The sequence below is a fragment of the Carlito syrichta genome, unplaced genomic scaffold, assembly GCF_000164805.1.
Source record: "Carlito syrichta isolate Samal-C Ts95f unplaced genomic scaffold, Tarsius_syrichta-2.0.1 Scaffold304639, whole genome shotgun sequence".
NCBI classification, from domain to species: Eukaryota; Metazoa; Chordata; class Mammalia; order Primates; family Tarsiidae; genus Carlito; species Carlito syrichta.
Window position 1 is genome coordinate 218,392 of NW_007248735.1, and position 20,695 is coordinate 239,086.

Consider the following 20,695-nt stretch of genomic DNA (forward strand, 5'->3'; position numbering starts at 1 on the left):
GGCTTCCAAGATCCCAGAGCCCAGCATGTTGAGGTTGCGGTGGCCGGGAGCATGCCACTGCCCTCCAGCCTGGGCAACGGACTGAGACTCCAACTCAAAAAAAAGAAAAAAAGTTGGGATGGCCCTTTAACTTTTTTTTTTTTTTTTTTTGGCCTGTGTGCTATTTATTAGAAGCACTGAGATGAGGCTCCAGTTGTTTTTGATTCTTTTGAGTTATTTAATGAAAGGATCACAAACTTTAGTCAAGCGTTGGTTGATTAAAATATATAGGGCTGAATGTAGTGGCTTCTGTCTGTAATCCCAACACTTTGGGAGGATGCAGTGGAAGAATTGCTTGATGCCAGGAGTTCAAGACCTGCCTGGGCAACATAGTGAGACCCCACCTCTTCAAAAAATAAAAATAAATCAGCAAGACATATTAGTGCACTCCTATAGTCCTAGCTACTTGGGAGCTGAGGCAGGAGTATTGCTTAAGCTCAGGAGTCTGGGGCTGCCGTAAGCTGTCATCGTGCCATTGTACTCCAGCCTGGGCAACAGAGAGAAGCCCTGTTTCCAGGCTGGGTGTGGTGGCTCAAGTTTGTAATCCCAGCACTTTGGGAGGCTGAGGCGAGAGGATTGCCTGAACCCAGGGGTTCGAGACCAGCCTGGGTAACTTGGGGAGACCTCGTCTCTACAATAAATCAAAAAATTAGCCATGTGTGGTAGCATGTGTCTGTAGTTCCAGCTACTTAGAAGACTGAGGCAGAAGGATGGCCACAGCCCAGCAGATTGAGGCTGCAGTGGCCATGAGTGTGCCACTGACTCCAGCCTGGGCAACAGAGTGAGACTCCAACTCAAAAAAAAAAGAAAAGAAAAGAAATCCTGTCTCAAAAAAAAAAAAAATTAGAAGGGAAGGAAAAGTTCTTTGATCTACAGAACTTTATTCCTGAGAAGAAGGGAGGAGGTAGTGATGGTATGAGTTTTAATGGCTTTTTTTTTCTTTGAGTACTTACTATGTGCTATGCACATATTAAGTGTATTAATTTCTTTAATCCTTCTTCAGCTTTATGAAGTACTAATTTCATTCCGATTTTCAGACAAGGAAACTGAGGCAAAGAAAGATTGAAAGTAATTTTTCCAAGATTCACATCTGGGGATTGAACCTATGACAGTCTGACTCTAGATCTTATACTCAAATGGATTATGGTGTATACATAGTTGGCAGCATTTTTTACTTGTCTGACCAGTTCTCAATCTGAATAACTGTCTTTACGAGTAGCCAAACAAAATTGCTGGCTGTAGATTTCTCTCATCTCTTTGTTGATCTACAGGTGAGCATGTTAGGGAAAGGATTTGGTGATGTTGGTGAAGCTAAAGGCGGCAGTACCACGGGCTCCCAGTTCTTGGAGCAATTCAAGACTGCTCAAGCCCTGGCTCAGTTGGCAGCTCAGCATTCTCAATCGGGAAGCACCACCACCTCCTCTTGGGACATGGGCTCAACCACACAATCCCCATCACTGGTGCAGTATGGTGAGAAGATGGAAAGTGACTTGAATCCTTTGAGCATTGGAGCATTGGAGCAAAATTCCCTGTCAAGAGACTGGCAGTGGGGGGAGAATGTATTCTCTAGTGAAGGAGAGAGGCAGCCAACTGGCTAGCTGATTTCCCCTAATCAGATAGACTGGGTTCAGAAAGTTGGGGAATAAAAATTTGAGGCCATCAGATTTAACCGTATATGTAGTTGCAGTCTTCTGTTGACTTGGGGATTTTGTGGGATTCTCCTTAGATTTATCTTCAGTGTTTGTAAATAACATGTTGCCTCTGGGTTTATGAACTTGACCACCTTAAGACCTTGTACAGTAAGTCCTCATTTCACATCATTGATAGGCTCTTGGAAACTGACTATGCAAAACAACATAGAAAGAAACCCGTTTATTTTTTTCCTCACCAACTTTATAGCAAAATGTTGTTGAAGGAAATGATGTTATTCAGGAGCCTGCTGTGCGTTGTTTTGCTTGAAGTTATTCAGGGGCCTTCTGTGCATTGTTTTGCTTGAAGTCACAGTTTCCAATAACCAATTGATGACAATAAATAAGGAATTTTACTGTACTTTAAACTTGTACAGTTTTTAGATTGGATAATGATGTAGATTTGATTTGGCTCTTAAGAACATGTAATCCAGTGGTTGTCACCTGTAGAAATGACATTAAGTCCTAAAGAGAACCTGTTTATGTAAGTTTCTGATTCTTGAGGACCTTGTTCGTGGCACTAGTACAGAACAATATCATTTCCTCAAGATTCATAAGCATCTCTGGCCTCACACAAACTGATTTTCCTCTTGCAGATTTGAAGAACCCAAGTGATTCAACAGTGCATAGCCCCTTTACAAAACGCCAGGCTTTCACCTCATCTTCAACCATGATGGAGGTGTTCCTTCAGGAGAAGCCACCTGCAGTGGCTACCTCTACAGCTGCACCTCCACCCCCCTCGTCTCCTCTGCCAAGTAAATCCACCTCGGCTCCACAAATGTCACCTGGATCTTCAGACAACCAGTCCTCCAGCCCTCAACCGGCTCAGCAGAAACTGAAACAGCAGAAGAAAAAAGCCTCCTTGACTTCTAAGGTATATAAACTTTTAGGTAGATAATTATCTTAAGAGGTTTGAGATTTGAGAATTGAGATTGTATGGGTAAGTTTGGAAATCTGAATTTAAACACTTTTGTTTTTTTGATTTGGAGTCTCACTCTGTCACCCAGGCTGGAGTGTAGTGTCACGCTCATGGCCATTCCAAAATCAACTTTCTGGACTCGGGCGATCCTCCCCCCTCAGCCTTCCAGGTAGCCGAACTATAGGCATGTGCTACCACGCCTGGCCAATTTATTTTTGATTTATTGTAGGGACAAGGTCTCACCATGTTGCCCAGGCTAGTCTCGAACCTGTGGGCTCAGGCAGTCCACTCACTTCAGCCTCCCAAGTGCTGGGATTACAGGCTGAGCCACCGAGCCTGACCCAAAGACTTTTTTTTTAAAGTGAGACAAGGTCTTGCTATGTTGCCCAGGTTGGTCTTGAACTCTACTAGGCTCATGCATTCCTCTTTCCTCAGCTTCCTCTCATCTCCTCAGCCACCATGCCTGGCCTAGAAATTTGAATGGAAAGTTTCTTATTAGTCTTCAGTAGATTGTATTAAAACCATTACTGCCAGGCACGGTGGCTCACTCCTGTAATCCCAGCACTTTGGGAGGCAGAGGCAAGAGAATTGCGTGAGTCTAGGGGTTTGTGACCAGCCTGGGCAACTTGGCAAGACCTCGTCTCTACAATAAATCAAATAATTAGTCGGACATGGTGTCACATGTCTGTGGTTCCAGCTACTTGGAAGGCTGAGGCAGAAGGGTCATCTGAGCTCAGCAGGTCAAGGCTGCAGTGGCTGTGAGCATACCACTACTCCAGCCTGGGCAACAGAGTGAGACTTTTTCAAAACAAAACAAAACATTACTTTCTCTTTTCCTTCCCATTTTTCTACAGATTCCTGCTCTGGCTGTGGAGATGCCTGGCTCAGCAGATATCTCAGGGCTAAACCTGCAGTTTGGGGCATTGCAGTTTGGGTCAGAGCCTGTGCTTTCTGATTATGAGTCCACCCCCACCACGAGCGCCTCTTCAAGCCAGGCTCCAAGTAGCCTGTATACCAGCACGGCCAGGTAGAGGACGCATTAGATATAAGACCTCTCTTATTAGCCTTTAATACTTTTTCTAAGTCTCTTGTTAATTTCTAGAGCTCTGAAGAGAACAAACCTCTACCTGGGGGAGGGAGAAAAGCATTCAATGGTAGCCTTTTGTTGAGCACTCTAAAATGTTGTTACTAGGATTATCTGTAACTCTAAACAGATAGAAATATGCCCTTTGAGTATTTCTAGAATGTCCAAGCTCTGTTCTGAAATATGTGTACATTACCTCTAACAGTACCGTGGCATCTGCCAACAGCTAAAAATGATATTGTCACTTCTTTTCAGTACTTTCAGTGATGTGGAACTTATGCCTGTGAAGGGTATAACTTTGAATTCCAGGAAGGAGATAGCATTAATATTTTAAATAAATTAGAAAGGAGCCTTACTAGTGGAACATTTCCTACCTCCTCTGGTAACTATCAAGGAGAGTAATAGAAACTTCTGAAGGAATTTCAAGGGACTAATTTGTCAATTCTTAAAATTTAAAATAAAAATACAATATCTGGCCCTAGTCTAGATCTATTGAGTCATAACTGCCACTGATGTGAATATTCTAAAGAGTTCCTCTCAGCAAAGTTCTACAAGTAACTTTAGAGTTAAAATTAGAATTAAAAAAATTAAGAATTAAAATTTAGAAATCTAATAAGGTTCTCAAGGGAGCCTAGAACTCCTTGAAATGAATATGAGAACAAAAGATGGTTTTTTTCTGTGCTTAGAGTACGTGTTATAATGCATAGGTGGGACCAAGAGTAGTATATTCTTTCTATGGACATTTAGCCTCCATATATATAAACAGCAGAATGTAGGGGAACAAAGGACTTTGCCTTAGGCCTTTTTTTTTTTTTTTTTGAGTTGGAGTCTCACTCTGTTGCCCAGGCTAGAGTACAGTGGCATGCTCCTGGCCAGTGCAACCTTGACCTGCTGGGCTCAGGCCATCCATCTGCCTCAGCCTTCCAAATAGCTGAAACTACAGGTGTGTGCTATCACACCTAGCTAATTTTTTGATTTATTGTAGAGACGAGGTTTCCCAGGCTGGTCTCGAACCCACGGGCTCAGACAGTCCTTTTGCCTTGGCCTTCCAAAGTGCTGGGATTATAGGCTTGAGCCACTGCGCCTGACTTGAAGATGTTTTTGAACTTCATTCTTAATTCAGATCCCTGGCACTGTAGAATGTGGAAATCCCTAGTCTTATCAGGAGAAAATTATGGCAGCTGCTTTTATTGGTTGAAAATTTTCTTTTTGCTTGAAATCAGCTTTATCTAGTAGTAGATCCTCTACCATTTCCTTAGTATCAATAGATCTGCTCTGTTTTGTTTTTCTAAATTTTTCTTTATCTTCATTTCCAACAGTGAATCTTCATCTACAATTTCATCTAACCAGAGTCAGGAGTCTGGTTATCAGAGTGGCCCAATTCAGTCGACAACCTATACCTCCCAAAATAATGCTCAGGGCCCTCTTTATGAACAGAGATCCACACAGACTCGGCGGTACCCCAGCTCCATCTCTTCATCACCCCAAAAGGACCTGACTCAGGCAAAGGTAGTGGCTTCATTAGCCCTTGGACATTAATTAGGAGAATAATGGGCAAGTCTCTTAAACATTTAGTGTATTGCTTTTCAGCAAATGGTGCTAAGAAAGTTTGCAAGTATTAGTGATTGAGAAGCTGAAAAAGGCACATCTCTGTGGCTTGTGAAATAAAAAGTTCTTATACGCAAGCCTAGAGATTCAAGAGCCAGAAAACCATCATCTTTGTACTAAAAATTCATTGTCTCTAGTAGAATCAGTCTCAAAGAACCTCTCTTTTTGGAAGATGTGATTGCTGGATTTCTGGATGCATGTCAGTAAACCTCACTTTTCTATGTCCTGGCATGGTAAGGGCGGCAGCATATACTAGAGGTGATATGGAGTGATTGTCAGATGCAGCCAACAGAATAAGTGGTCTGGCTGAACTGTCATACTCTACATCCTCCCCCAAGGATCATTGGATTTGGACTTTGGCCCTTCCCTGTTTTTATTTTGGGTTTGGGGCATCTTGAGCAGTTTAGGGAGTTGCCTTCTGTGTCTTTCCATCTCACAGGATTGGTATATCTAATTTCTTTTGTTTAATTTTTGTTGATATTTTGTTTCTTTGGATAGTCCACATCATATTAATACTTTGGTTCACTATTTATAGTTTCTCCTAAAGATTTATTGACCAAAAGTAAGCTGAGTCACTGCTAACTTGCCTCATTCACATGAGTTTGTCTATTTCTTACTCTTCTGTTTTTCTGTACCAGAATGGCTTCAGTTCTGTGCAGGCCACGCAGTTGCAGACCACGCAATCTGTTGAAGGTGAGTGTTCCTCCAGGCTTTTCCCTCTCCTTCTCTGTCAGTAGTTTTGCATTTTTTAGATTATAGTGAAAAGGGCTCTGGCTCAGTGATCAGAATATTTGGTTATAGTTTATGCTTGGTTCCACTTGGTTGCTTAATCTCAAACCATCCAAAGTTCAGATTTTCTATCTTAAAACAATGATAGTTCCATCGGTTCCACCTTCAGTGGACAAATGAAATCTGTGCTTTGAAATGCTCAGATTAGAAAAAAATGAAATAAATTCCTGCTGGGTGCAGTGGCTCATACCTGTAATCTCAGCACTTTGGGAGACCAAGGTAAAATTGAGCCCAGGAATTCAAGACTAGCCTGGGCAACTTGGCTAGACCATGTCTCTGTGGTAAATAAAAAAACTGAGTGTGGTGGTGCGTGCCTGTAGTTCTAGCTACTTGGAACATTGAGGCGGAAGGATTGCCTGAGCGCAACAGGTCGAGGCTGCAATGACCATGACTGCACTCTAGCCTGGGTGACAGAGTGAGACTTGACTCAACAAAAAAAAAAAAAAAATTCTACACAATAGATATGGTTCATTGTGAAGTAACTTATACTCTTGTCTTCGGGTTATCCTGGTACTGTGGTCACCTATTACAGCACTCCTTTTCCTCTGAAGAGATGAATTCCTTTCTCTTTATTTCCAGGTGCTACAGGCTCTGCAGTGAAATCTGACTCACCTTCCACTTCTAGCATCCCTCCTCTCAATGAAACGGTATCTGCAGCTTCCTTACTGACGACAGCCAATCAGCACTCATCCTCCTTGGGTGGCTTGAGCCACAGTGAGGAAATCCCAAATACTACCACCACACAACACAGCAGGTGATTTGGGTGAGGCTGGAGCTTGGGGTTAGTGAATAGCAATGACAGAGCTCTCTCGTTCTATCTTACTTCCTCTACCTGGCACAGACCACATTAGCCCTGAATTTGTGGTAAGTGGGTCAATTAAGAGTTGTGGGAAGTGAAGGCAGAAGAGGTTTGTTTTATTTTCCCCTTTCAACATCTATTCTTTTTTTTTTTTTTTTTGAGTTGGAGTTTTACTCCGTCGCCCAGACTGGAGTGCAGTGGCTGCTCCCGGTCACTGCAGCCTCTACCTGCTGGGCTCCGGTGATCCTTCCGCCTCAGCCTTCCGAGTAGCTGGAATTACAGGCGCGCGCTACCACGCCCGGCTGATTTTTGATTTATTGTAGAAATGAGGTCTCGCTGCCCAGGTGGGTCTCGAACCCACGGGCTCAGGCAATCCACTCATCTCAGCCTCCCAAAGACGCGGGATTACAGGCTGAGCCACCAAGCCCGGCTCAACATTCATTCTTGGTTTAACTGTTTACTACCCCTGGCTGGCCATTGTGCTTATCATATGATCTCAGACCTCCTTGGTCCCATATTTTGTCTTATTTCCTTGCTTATGTTCTTGACTGAAGCTCCAGGTCAGGTAACCATAGCACTGTGACTAATACAAAACCTCTTTTTTCTGGTAGCACGTTATCTACGCAGCAGAATACCCTTTCGTCATCAACATCTTCTGGGCGCACTTCAACATCCACTCTTTTGGTAAGTGATGCTAAGAGGAAGTGTGGTTTCTGACACTTGGAACTATCTAACCCTAAGATTGTCCTAAAAGGAAGTTATTGAAAATTTCTTCCTGTGATGACAAAATGATCATTGATCTGAAGTTGCAGGAAAAAGGAGTAAAGGGATGTTAAGAAGCTAAGAGAGGCCAAAGTGTTGCAGAACTCTTGCCCCCCCCACTGAAGATAGGTGGGCTTTGTATGCTTTCATAAATTCTGTGAGAAAATATTTTCTAGCTCCTAGGGCTGTTCTTCCTTGGTCTGGGGTGTGCTGAATTTGAGTGCTGAAAATAATCGGTATAAGGCGGGACATTTTCATGAAAGTAGAAGCCAGATGAGGACTTTTGATCAAAGAATTAATTTCACTGTTGTGATTTATAACAACTATTAGGGAACGAAGCAAAGGTTATAAAGGAGGACCCATTTTAGAAAAGATGTTAGGTTTGCCAGAAACCTGAGAGGATATGAAGGCCATGGCTTTCTCTTTCCTCAAATGTACAGTTTCAGGTTAAAGCCAACTTATACTTTTTTCTAGCATACAAGCTGGTCTCTTGGGCCAAACTAGTGAAGAAAAGTATGGGAAAGAAGGCTTTGATGCATTTTTTTAATATCTCAACTGTCTCTATCCTCTTACCAACCATTGTTGGTCTCTGTGGGCAGTTTGTCCCCGCTTTGCTGTCTTTCTGAACAGGATGATGATGTGCAGTGAATCTATTACCATCCTTCCCAGATGAGTCTTGAGGAATATGTAACTGGAGATTCTAACTACTTTGGCAGAAGGCACCCTGGTACCCTGCCTTGGCCTTTTTAATTGGGAAATTGACATAATGATAATATAATCAGCCAAAAGGATTATTTTATCTTTCCTGATCTCTGATGCTAATCTCTGTTTTCTTCTCTCTTCTACTACCCCCCAACCCCCATTTTTGAAGCACACAAGTGTGGAGAGTGAGGCGAATCTCCATTCTTCCTCCAGCACTTTCTCCACCACGTCCAGCACAGTCTCTGCACCTCCCCCAGTTGTCAGTGTCTCCTCCAGTCTCAATAGTGGCAGCAGCCTGGGCCTTAGCCTAGGTAGCAACTCTACCGTCACAGCCTCGACTCGAAGCTCAGTTGCTACGACTTCAGGTAGCCTTTCATAAGCAGGTAACATTCCTCTGGGATGGAAGAGATAAGTAATTGTATGACAAGATAAAAATGTAATTTCTCTTTCAGGAAAAGCTCCTCCCAACCTCCCTCCTGGGGTCCCGCCGTTGTTGCCTAATCCGTATATTATGGCTCCAGGGCTGTTACATGCCTACCCGGTAAGTGGGACTGAAGGGCCTTCTCCAAAAAGTGAGAATGGTGTGGCTACTCTTTTTAAAACTCTGACTTCAGGTGGAAGACTATATACTTTTCACTTAGTGTATGTTGGGGATGGGTTCCAGGATCCCTGTGTGTAACAAAACTCATACATACTCAAGTACTGCGTTTCTGCCTATGGAATCTGCACATAATAGATTTCTCATGCTGTGAATACTGTATTTTCTATCTATGTGTCTGGTTGAAAGAAAATTCACATATAAGTGGATCCATGCAGTTCAAACCTGTGTTGCTCAAGGGTAACTGTAATTAAAATACAGAATAAATGAATGATTGCCATATGTAAGCAAACAGTTTTTAATCTTTATAGTTTCAGAAAAAATAATAGTTTCTAGAGAGGAAGGACTAAACGGAGACCAGGGCCACGCCCTCTGTTGTGTATCTGCTTTTATTTGTTGTTGAAATGAGAGTTTCTGTTCTATTAGAAACACAACTGCTGGACCTCAGAAGCCAAAGGTCTGAAGGTTCACCTGGAATCCCTTTCAATTTCATAGAGAATTATTTTCTCTTTGGATTGATGCCCTAACTCTGGGGGACTTTGTAGACTCTGGCCTTGTCAGAACAAATTTCCCTGACTCTGTCTGGGACTGTGAGAATAAGTGGCTGACAGTAGTAGCTTTTTTGCTCCGGTGTTTTGCTCATCTATCATCTTGAAGTATTTTGTACCTATTAAGATGAAGGGTAGTTATGAAAATTTCTTTTAAAAGATACCTTACTCAACTGGGCACAGTGGCTTACCCCTGTAATCTCAGCACTTTGGGAGGCAGAGGCGAGAGAATTGCCTGAGCCCAGGGATTCGAGACCAGCCTGGGCAATTTGGCAAGACCTCATCTCTACAATAAATCAAAAAATTAGCCAGGTGTGGTGATGTGTGCCTGTGATTTCAGCTATTTGGCTGAGTTGGACGGATCTCCTGAGTTGAGCAGGTCGAGTCTGCGGTGGCTGTGGTCATGTCACTGTACTCCTGCCTGAGTAACAGAGTGAGACTCCTATTCAAAAAAAAAAAAAAGATATCTTGCTCTCTTAGAGGAAGTCTAGGGGCAATGCCTTCAGGCCCCCTCCCACTGTGGGAGTTCCTTTGTCCTCTCAATAAATCCCGCTTTCTCACTTAAAAAATAAATAAATAGCCGGGCTCGGTGGCTCAGCCTGTAATCTCGCACCTTTGGGAGGCTGAGGTGAGTGGATTGCCTGAGCCCATGGGTTCGAGACCCGCCTCGGCAGCGAGACCTCATCTCTACAATAACTCAAAAAATCAGCCGGGCGTGGTAGCGCATGCCTGTAATTCCGGCTCCTCGGAAGGCTGAGGCGGAAGGATCGCTGGAGTCCAGCAGTTTGAGGCTGCGGTGGCTGGAAGCGGTCACTGCACTCCAGTCTGGGTGACAGAGTGAGACTCCAACTCAAAAAAAATTTAAATAAATAAATAAACCGGGTGGGACTCATAAAATAAATAAGAAGCAGTCTAGATAAATGTCATACAAGTGAAATATCCAAATAGCACTATTATACTTTTTTTATTTATTGTAGAGATGCAGTCTCGCCAAGTTGCCTAGGCTGGTCTCGAACCTGTGGGCTTAGGCAGTTCTCTCACCTCGGCTTCCCAAAGTGCTGGGATTATAGGCATGAGCCACTGCACCTGGCCTTTTTTTTAAACAATAACACTACCTTAGGACTCAGAAGTTGGGGAAAATGCATAAAATACGAGTCTTCTGAAGGAGATACATTTTAAGCCTGATTTTGAAGGCTGTTAGAGACAGAGACTGGTAGAATATAGAGGGTAAAACCAGATGCTCATGTATAATTTGTGTCTACCCTATTGATGCCAAGAGGCTAGCCTGGTTGAGTTCAGTAGTATCTCAGAGTTTCAAGATTGTTCATGAATCATTCAGTCTCTTTCTACTTCATTCTTTTCCTTTAAAACTGAAGGAAAACTGTGTCCTGTTCTAAACAAGATTGAGGATGAATGTTTTGTTGAATTTGTTTGCCTCTTAGCTGTTTGGTTTGCTAACATTATGACCGGTTCTTATTGTTGTATGTCTGTCTTTCAGCCACAAGTATATGGTTATGATGACTTGCAGATGCTTCAGACAAGATTTCCATTGGTGAGTATGTGGGGTAGAGCTTTTAAAAAGAAAGTGATCTTTAGAAATTAGATTTGGGAGGATTATCTCAAATGCTCAGTTGATAAATCACAGATGTAGCTCTTTTCCATCCCTCCATGCACGTACTTTGTTTTAAGATATATTAGAATATAGGGATTTGGGTGGGGGGTTGGCACAACAGAAGGTAACTTTATTATTGGATTATTTTTAATCAGAGCTGTGCCATCTTTGAAGTACATACATTTTAACCTAATTTATAGTCCAGTTAGAGTAACTGGCACTCTCAGGATGCTTTCTGTATACCCTAAACATTTTAAATAATGGAAAGCTCTGTTTTCTTAGTAGAATAAGTTTGGTGTAAACTGATAGGGATGATATCTAGAGGGTTGAAAATATTGGTCCTGATGGACCGTGATATGTTCTCATATGGGCATACCCGTAGACCTTGCCTGACTGTGCTCATGGCCAGGCAGGGGGGACAGTGTATGCAAGATTAATTTGGAGTTCATGCCAACTCTAGCCAGCTTAATCAGTGGCTGGGTAATTTGCTGTACTCTAACATTCTCCTCCTTCTTCCCATGTGGAAATAATTCTCATGCTGGAGAATGAGTGGTATCGAATCTTGGTTCTTTTATTTCTCTTTTCTAGGATTACTACAGCATCCCATTTCCCACACCCACAACTCCACTGACTGGGAGGGATGGTAGCCTGGCCAGCAACCCTTATTCTGGTAGGATTGGGATGGGGCTCAATAAAGGGAGATTGTGTTGGGATTAGTGGCAGAAACCTGACTAGTAGCAAGACGGGACTCACTTCTCACCTTAATTAGGGTCTTTAGCAGAAGTATAGAATGGATAAGATCAGTCAGGGTTTGTAGATTCAAAATCCTGCTAAAGTTGTGCACGTGGCAGCTTTTTTCGTTCTACTTTCTATTTTCTTCCTATGATTTTTACATGATATGTTAGCTGGATGTGGTAGCAGGCACCTTTAGTCCTAGCTACTCAGGAGGTGGGGGGATCACTTGAGCCCAGGAGCTTGAGACCAGCCTGGGCAACATTAGTGAGATTCCATCTCAAAAAACAATTTTTTTTAACCCTTTGCACTCAGATGTTCCTTCTCAGGGGACATAAAGAGATTGCTGATGATTATCCAGGACAAACTTATGCCAGCACAGATTTTTTTTTAATGTTTATTTCCTTGAAGTTTTCCTTTCAAATTGCATGAAAAAGCACATAAAGAGGTGGAATATGCTGGGCTCGGTGGCTCAGCCTGTAATCCCGTGCCTTTAGGAGGCTGAGGTGAGTGGATTGCCTGATCCTGTGGGTTTGAGACCCACCCAGGCAACTTGGCGAGACCTTGTCTCTACAATAAATAAAAAATTAGCCGGACATGGTAGCGCACATCTATAATTCCGGCTACTTGGAAGGCTGAGGTGGAAGGATCACCAGAGCCCAGCAGGTCGAGACTGTGGTGGCCGGGAGCGTGTCACTGCACTCCAGTCTGGGCAACAGAGTGAGACTCCAACTAAAAAAAAAAAATAAGACAAGAATGTCCTTCCATATCATCTTTGAACAATAGACTGGACAATAAATTACATATTATTAATATGAGAGGGAGAAAACGAGACCATATTGTCTGCTTGAGTAGTAAGACACCAGGTAGAAGATATCAAACAAATTAATCTTGTGCAGCATGTATCAGTGAACTTAGAATGCATGTTGGTGACTGCTTCACATGTTCCCACACGTTAGAAAAATGTAAGATACGATATTGATTTTTTTCGTCATAACTAAGTTGATCTTTTTTTGGTCATAAATAAGTTCATCTTCCTTGGTGTCCACAATTCCGTTATAAGCCAAATATAATTACAGTACAATACTTGGAAAAAGCGCAGTCAAGTTACTGGTAGATGGTCTGCGAGATGTCTCTGAGTGCAGAGGGTTAATGCTATCTTGACTTAGTTTTAAGCCATTCCCCAGCTTTTTCCAGGAAGCACAGAGGTTGACCTGGCCTTCTGTGCTCATTTCTGTCCCTGTATCCTACTCATAGTGGCAGTCTTGTTGCGTTAGCTAGGCCTTGGGCCTTCTTCCTTTGGCTGACCTGTCATTGACTTATCATTTTCCCTGATCTCTCGTCCTTCAAGTCTAGCACAGAGTGTTCCCCATGGAGGAGCAAAGGGGAGGGAAGCAGGAGGAAGATGAAAGAGTACACAAGTGGGCAGAGAAATCATGCAGGAGTCTTATTCTGAAAGCCTGTATCTGCCACAGCTTTGCAGTTATTCAGCCTTAGTCCTTGAATAGCATTGCAAGCATGTGCTGAGCAATACTAAATGGAACTGCAAAGAAATGGAGTTCAAGGAATTGAACTTTACAGTCTTTGAATAGGATCTCTTAGAATCATGCGAAACCAGAAGTAGTAGTTCTACACTGATATTGTGATGAAAGAGGCAGGTACATTTAGCCTCTCCTGTCACAGGTGACCTCACAAAGTTCGGCCGTGGGGATGCCTCCTCCCCAGCCCCGGCCACAACCTTGGCCCAACCCCAACAGAATCAGACGCAGACTCACCACACCACGCAGCAGACATTCCTGAACCCGGCGCTGCCTCCTGGCTACAGTTACACCAGCCTGCCATACTACACAGGGGTCCCGGGCCTCCCCAGCACCTTCCAGTATGGGCCTGCTGTGTTCCCTGTGAGTACCTGGCCTTGGTCTCTTCTTGTGGTAAGAATCCTAGCCCTGGACTCTATCCCAGCTGCTTTCGAGGATAGTCAACTTTTTGGTAATGAATAAGGAGGAACAGTTTTCACCTCTGGCCTAATTCTGGCCTGGGAAGGGAAGCGGGACTGGAATTGGTTGAATTAGGATATGGGTTGCCAGTTCTTAAAATTAGCCAAAGGAGTAGTGTGATATCGTACAGCTTTGCTTCACCCAGACTGTCATTCATTCCCTGCTACCATTGCCCCTTTCCCTTCCTCCAGACTACCATTTCTTGACTTTACTGGTAGATTGTAGAAATATTAGTGTGGAACCCATTTCACTAAGCAAACTGGCTAGCCTGCATCAGGATAGGTAGCCATCTGCATGTTAAGTCCCTGGAGTAGAACAAATGGAACAGATGGTATTGTGCTGCCATTTCACTGCAGTTCTGGTCTTTTTGCTCTTCAGGTGGCTCCTACCTCTTCCAAGCAGCATGGTGTGAATGTCAGTGTGAATGCATCGGCCACCCCTTTCCAACAGCCGAGTGGATATGGGTCTCATGGATACAACACTGGTAAGCTCACCTTGGCCTTGGCTCAGTGATATCTGTGGGGTGTCACTGGATGAGTTTCAGGGAAGAAGACTTGGCGCTTGAGAAAATGGGGATGGTGAGGGTGTGCTACTGCTTCAAGTATGGTTGTTAATGCTTGACTGACTTGAGTGTCTGTGGAAGCAGTTGGTTGATACTAGGACATATGTCCACTATTTATTATGGGAATTCCCCAGAGCATGTGTTGTCTTAGAATATGTTGACTGACCAAAAGTTGGGTGGGAAGTAGGGCAAGGAGCCCCAAGATTTTGTTTGAAATGTCCATGGAGGCAAGTATATTAATACATTTGGCACTAACAGTACAAAAGGGGGTGGGGGTATAGCCACTGAATAGAAGGCTTTAGTGAGTTCATAGCTAACAGATTATGATCAGAGTTTGGTTTAAATCTCTTTGTAGTAATATTTTTCTTATATGGCCTCTTTTTTATTCCCTAGCTAGAAGACATAAGCTGTGGAAAGAAGTAGGCATGACTAATCAATAGAGTGACTGGAGAGAGTTGGACTAGATTCCTTCATTTGCATGACTGGTCTCTTTGCAAAGTCCATTTGCACATCTGATGACAGGGAGGGCAGTGTAGGAATCCTTTGGATGGGTATTGACCTAAAAGATACTTAGCCTATTCTTGCTTCCAAACCTGACATCTGTGCTCCACTTTTGGAGGACAGAGAGTGAGAAAGAGCCTTTGTCAAAAATGATTCTATCTACTTTTTTCAGTGACTTGGGTGAATTTGGGGAGGAGGTTGCCGTAATTGCTAGGGGTTGGGGTTGAGGGTTTTCCTTCAAAGCTGTCAGCTCAGTGACAATTTTATGGTGATTTAAATGAAGCAGCATTTGTTCTTCATCCTTATGTGGGCTTCAGGTGGGTAAATTGACCACAGTATTTATTAATTAGGAAACTGTCTGAGCTGAGCACAGAAGGCAATAAGGTGTAGGAACTTATTGGAGCTTTGAACCATGCTGTATGATTTATAGTGGGCCGTTATTTAAATTAAACAAATCTTGACACGCTTCACTGAGATTTAACGCATAGATTCCTTGTGGCCACTTCTCTCACTGAGCAAGGTCCACCCTAATCCTTGGTGGGGAGGATTATAAGCTCTTTGACATGGAGTGGCCCCATTCTGAGGACCGGTTGAAGTCTTAGTTGGAACAAGTTCAAGAATTTTGGGAGGTAGACGATTTATATTAAGAGAGAATTGGCATACCTGATTCTGGAAATCCCAGCTTCTTACCTCCCTTAAGATTTCAGAAACTTTTTATAACAGCCTTTTGAGAACCCCCACTTCCCAACCCCACAGAGGGCTCTTGTCATTCCACTCCTCATCAACCTCTAAATTTATTTATTTTTATGTATTTGATTCCTTTTAGGAAGAAAATATCCACCCCCTTACAAGCATTTCTGGACGGCTGAGAGCTAATTTGGCCCAAGGCTGGGGGCTATGTTTTGTGTGTGTGTATAAATTTGCACTGAAGTCTTGTTTCAGAAACCAGACCACTGAGGAGAGCCTGCTGAGCTGAGGCCATGGCCTGCGTGGGTTGGGGAAATGAGTTGGTGGATACCTTCTGGGCTTTTGAACTTGCCCCTCCCCCATCTCCCTCTCCCCCATGTGTCTGACCCTGTCTTACCCATTTCAAGTTCAAGCGGTGCAGCACCTCCGAAGCATCAATGCACACACCTGCTGTTGCTTTTGATTTCTGGAAGGCATGTAGTTTCAACTTGTAACAAAAATATTTGTAGTCTTCAATAAACTGTGGTATTTCTTTAGCTAACTCTGGCGTTCTTTCCGTGCATGTCTTTCTGGACACTAGGAACCAATGTTGTGCTGTGGATGACGGGTGGAGGGTGGCTTTTCAATCAAACCCCAGCATAGCCAAAGCACTGTTAACTTTCAGTATGGTAGTTTAATTAAGGTTGTGGGAGGGGGAACAGCCTCAGTTTCCAGCCTGTTGATTGGTTGGTAAAGAAAGTAGAAATCCCTAATTCTCCATGCTTATATTACTTCATTTTCCCCCTGCCTCTGACATAAGCAGGGGGGAATGGACAAAAAGTTTGGAGGGTCATGTCATGTTGAAAGGCAAAAGAAATGGTGGTCAGAGCTGTTAGGGAAGTATCGTCCAAAGCTTAATCCCCACATTTGGTTCCCAAAGACCAAGTGGCTGAGATCTGATAAAGTCATTAGTGATCAGCTGGTTGGTGACTCAGGCTCTGTGGAAACTGTGCTAGCCTGTAACATTGTTCTTAGTCCCTTAGCGGCTTTTCAGAGATTGTGGATTATCATTTTGCATTTGTGGGTATAGCTAAGGATGTGCACGAGAGATTTGGTCAGACATCTCCTTGACTATGGAAATATTAATCCCTAACCAGTCAAACTAGTATACACCATCACCCCTTTGTTTCTAGAATTAACTTGGACAGTGAAATCACAACCCTTGGTTAATTGGAAAGCAAAAGTATCCACCTTTCCTTGTATTTGTTCCCAAACCTCTGGGGTAATTTTGCCCTGTGGAGTGTAACCAACTTTCCCAGGGGTTGCCATGCTGGGGCAGATAGGTTCATGTATTTTTTCCCTACCGTCCACAGTATATTTGGTATTATCACTGTTTGGGAGTTTGGGGAGAGGCAGGGGGTATTGATGTTGGAAGGAGGAAAGCAAGAGAAGTCTTATCTAACTCTGGTGAGGGGTAGGGAAATCGGCGTCCATTATTTTCCAGGGTCTCTAATGCTTACATTGAAGCTATTATGGCTACTACACAGAATATTATTTTTCCTGCATTTCAGTCCCTTCCACTTCATATCTAAGATAAGGCCTCTGGACTACAACCTGGTTTTAGCTAGCCTAACCCCTGGAAAAAATGAGACCACGTAGGAGCACATTGGATCCAAATTCTTCCCTAGCACCCAGCTTAGGAATCCAGCTAGTCCTTTCTCCCATCCAATGTAGGCAGCCTAGCCTCACTTTGCAGAGGGTGACCAAGTAAGCTTTTTTTTGCCTTTCAGTAAAGATAAATTGTCTCTTGGTTTGTCTTTTAAAATGTTCTGTTTATAACCTGTTTATTCCACCTTCATTCACTCTTACCCTTCCACACAAATTTCCTTATTAGCTTAAGTCTTCCATAACTGACTCCTGTTCCTAAAAGTTATGCCTGTTACCCAGTGAGTTGCCAGATAGGCACCTGGAGTTTGAAAGGAGAAAGGAAAAAATACCCTATTAACTCCTTAAGAGGTTCTTGTACTGTTCCTTTCTTTTTATATCAGTGCCCTTAAAGTGTAGAGAATACCTTGGAGATAGGGAAGTATTTTCTCTTGCTTGGTTTCTGTAGTTCTGTTCTTATTCCTGTTGGTATTTGCCCTTCCTAGGAACTATCTAGACTTATGATATGGGATGGTCTCCTGGTTAAAATGCCCCTTTTATTAAGTTTTTTGAAGTGGCTGTCCAAGATGGGCTTAAGTTTTGAAGGCTGCCTTTGTGTTTGACATTGGGAAGATGTGGGTTCTGGAGTTTGAAGGGGGATTGCTGTGGAGTCATAGGTAAACGGAGGATTCCCTATTTGTGGTTTGGTCGCTCTAGTACAGTATTCTAAAAAACTTTTCTATCAGAGTGCTCCTAACAGAAGAAATGTGTACCTCTGAGGGGAAGGATCCAAGGGCATAGACAGAAATGCAAAGTTTTGGAAGCTTGATTTTATTGTCATAGGAACTAATATATCTTTTGAAAACCATGCTTTCAATTCCTGGTTAAATTCTCCTCAAATCTTTAAATGATGCTGGGTTATTTATCCCATAGCTTTTCCTGTCTCCTGGACCCATTGTCCTCCCCATACCTCAGGTGCTAGAGTGTAGTGTCTGTATTTGTTCGAAGAGTACAAGTTAAAATGAGGAGTTGTACTACTATAGTTTCCTTAAAGTTGTAGTGGTAGGGGGTTTTTTCAACAAGAAACATGGGAGTTAGGGTGTGGATTAGAGCTTTTATCTCATGGAGAAGCAGAAGTTGTAAACTGAAAATAACATTTGGATTTTGTGTTTCACTTAGGCTATAGAAAATAGCGTACTCTTGTCTATCTTCCTGTCCCTCCCACCCATGCTTAGGCTTAAGTTGTATAAGTGGAAATTCATCTTTGTGCCAGCCCTTTAAATCTATAAGTACGGAGCCTAGAAGCTCCAAGACTACAGAAACTGGTCTAAGTAAGCTGAGGCTCCATGACTGAAAGTGCTCTTAAGAATTAAATTGGACTGCCCCCTCTAATACTTACCTGAGGCTGTGGAGGCATGGATTTTGAGCCCAAAAATATCTCTTTAGGAAGAGAGAGCCAGACTACCTGAATCTTAGGGGCAGGACTAAGTAGAGTTTGGCTGGATTAATTTGAAATGGACATTAAACTTAAATGGTTACCTTCCTTCCTGTTGGGCTTTGGCACAGAAGTGTTTTGAAACTTGTATATGCAGTAAGGTTTGGTTGTATCCCCCTGCCCCCCAAAAGACAACTCACCTTACTTTCTCACACGTATCCTCAACACACACCTTGGAAAGGGCAAAAGAACCTTAGGACAACTTTGTGTCACGAACTCTTACCCCTCAGAACTAACCTGAACCTGGAAAAACAGATCCAAATTCCCTTGCAGTGGTATAGCTAGAAAGGCTACAGATACCACCTCATCCCAGGAATAGGGACCAGGCAGCTAGCTGAGCTAATCCTCCTGTCTGTTTCCTCCTCCCCCAGGTGTATCAGTCACCTCCAGTAACACGGGCGTGCCAGATATCTCGGGTTCTGTGTACTCCAAAACCCAGGTAGGTACCTGGCTCTGGACAGAAGTGGAAAAAGAGAGATGGACATAGAGAAGGTGCAGTTGCAATGGTAGAAATACAGTGGAAAACATCAGTGCTAGGAGAGGTTTCAGGAAATCCATCCTCCCCTTTCTAAATGAATGGTCTTCTCTAGACTTCAGTTTCTCTCATAAGTTTAAATTTAAGGAAGACAAGAGAAATGGAATAATTGGAAGGTGAGGTGTGGCAAATTGTTGTAACATGTCAGGTGATTTACTGTGCAACTCTTCTCGCCCTTCACCTGCCTTACTCTCAACCTTTCTCATAACTTTCCCAGAGAGTGAGTATAGGAATGAAGGAAGGGAAGCTAGTTTATCCCATCCTTTATGAGTCAAGTTTGCTATAAAGTACTGGTGGTGTGGGGGAGAGTGCATCATGGCCAAGACCATCAACACTTCAGATGTCTCAGTGTGTATTTATTTCTTGTGAAATAGCCAAGGAGTTCTAATTTTCACCCAACACCAGGGGCATGGATGCCAAGATCAGTCAGTAAATTTCACAGTGCTTACAGATGACATTCAATTTTACAAAGTACTTTCACATACATCCTCTCACTTGATTCTTACAACAGAGGTCAGTAGCTTCCCTGTTTTATATGTGAGGAAACTGAGGCTAAGAGATGGAATAATTTGCCCAGGATCATGCAGCTATTAAAAAGCACAGCTGGGACTAAGACCTAAATATCCTTCTGTGACACCATGCTTACTTTGTGCGGGTAGGGAAGCTTGGACTCAGAATATAAATTCCCAAGATTCGTTTGCTGATCCCTTTTACTCTCTCTTCTCCTGGCCTCCTGGGTAGCAGTCCTTTGAGAAACAAGGTTTTCATTCCGGTACTCCTGCTGCCTCCTTCAACTTGCCTTCAGCCCTAGGAAGTGGGGGGCCCATCAATCCGGCCACAGCTGCTGCCTACCCACCTGCCCCCTTTATGCACATTCTGACCCCCCATCAGCAGCCGCACTCCCAGATCCTTCACCATCACCTGCAGCAGGATGGCCAGGTAATAGCCCTTCCCCCTCTTTCCTTTCCCTTCCTCTTCCTTCCTATCCCTTAAAACTACCTCCCCTTTCCTTTTCTTACCCTTCCTCACCACCACCTTCACCCAGTCCCTCCCCAGCGCCAGCCATGGGCACACAGCACACACAGACACAAGCGCACATAACACAAGCGGCCGGCAAAGGAAATGTCAGAGAAGGGGCCAGATTGAACCTTTTTTGCCCAGTTCCTTTGGTGCCTTTGTCCTTCACTTCCTCCCATGCCACAGCTGTCCTCATCCCATCAGACCTGGGTCACACCTCCCCTTGTACCTCTCCCAGCCTTTCCCCTTCCCTGACATAATTCCCTTCTAATGATGGAGTTCTATTGTCAAAGTTTGTCCCTTTATTTTCCATATATCCTGGTTCTGCCTCAGCTACCATATTTGCAGATGATTCTCTGTTGCCAGCGCCAGCAGGAGGAGCAGGTAATTAAATTGAA

At 43.4% G+C, this 20,695-nt stretch overlaps 1 protein-coding gene across 14 annotated transcripts in view; it reads left to right on the top strand.

Moving 5' to 3' along the window:
- The window catches only part of UBAP2L (ubiquitin associated protein 2 like), a 47,275-nt gene that overhangs the window by 24,993 nt on the left and 1,587 nt on the right, over nt 1-20,695 (top strand). For 5 of the 14 annotated variants that reach the window (XM_008060546.1, XM_021713629.1, XM_008060541.1 and 2 more), the window contains 15 exons: nt 1,311-1,509; nt 2,324-2,601; nt 3,501-3,673; nt 5,050-5,239; nt 5,977-6,031; nt 6,707-6,881; nt 7,538-7,610; nt 8,560-8,755; nt 8,843-8,931; nt 11,035-11,088; nt 11,737-11,818; nt 13,564-13,781; nt 14,256-14,361; nt 19,117-19,184; nt 20,022-20,219. In XM_008060546.1, coding sequence (XP_008058737.1) covers nt 1,311-1,509; nt 2,324-2,601; nt 3,501-3,673; nt 5,050-5,239; nt 5,977-6,031; nt 6,707-6,881; nt 7,538-7,610; nt 8,560-8,755; nt 8,843-8,931; nt 11,035-11,088; nt 11,737-11,818; nt 13,564-13,781; nt 14,256-14,361; nt 19,117-19,184; nt 20,022-20,219 — 2,154 coding nt within the window. Of the gene's footprint in view, nt 1-1,310; nt 1,510-2,323; nt 2,602-3,500; nt 3,674-5,049; nt 5,240-5,976; nt 6,032-6,706; nt 6,882-7,537; nt 7,611-8,559; nt 8,756-8,842; nt 8,932-11,034; nt 11,089-11,736; nt 11,819-13,563; nt 13,782-14,255; nt 14,362-15,766; nt 16,169-19,116; nt 19,185-20,021; nt 20,220-20,630; nt 20,682-20,695 lie in introns of those variants that run through there. The other 9 variants (XM_021713630.1, XM_021713628.1, XM_021713631.1 and 6 more) reach the window with 3 other exon arrangements.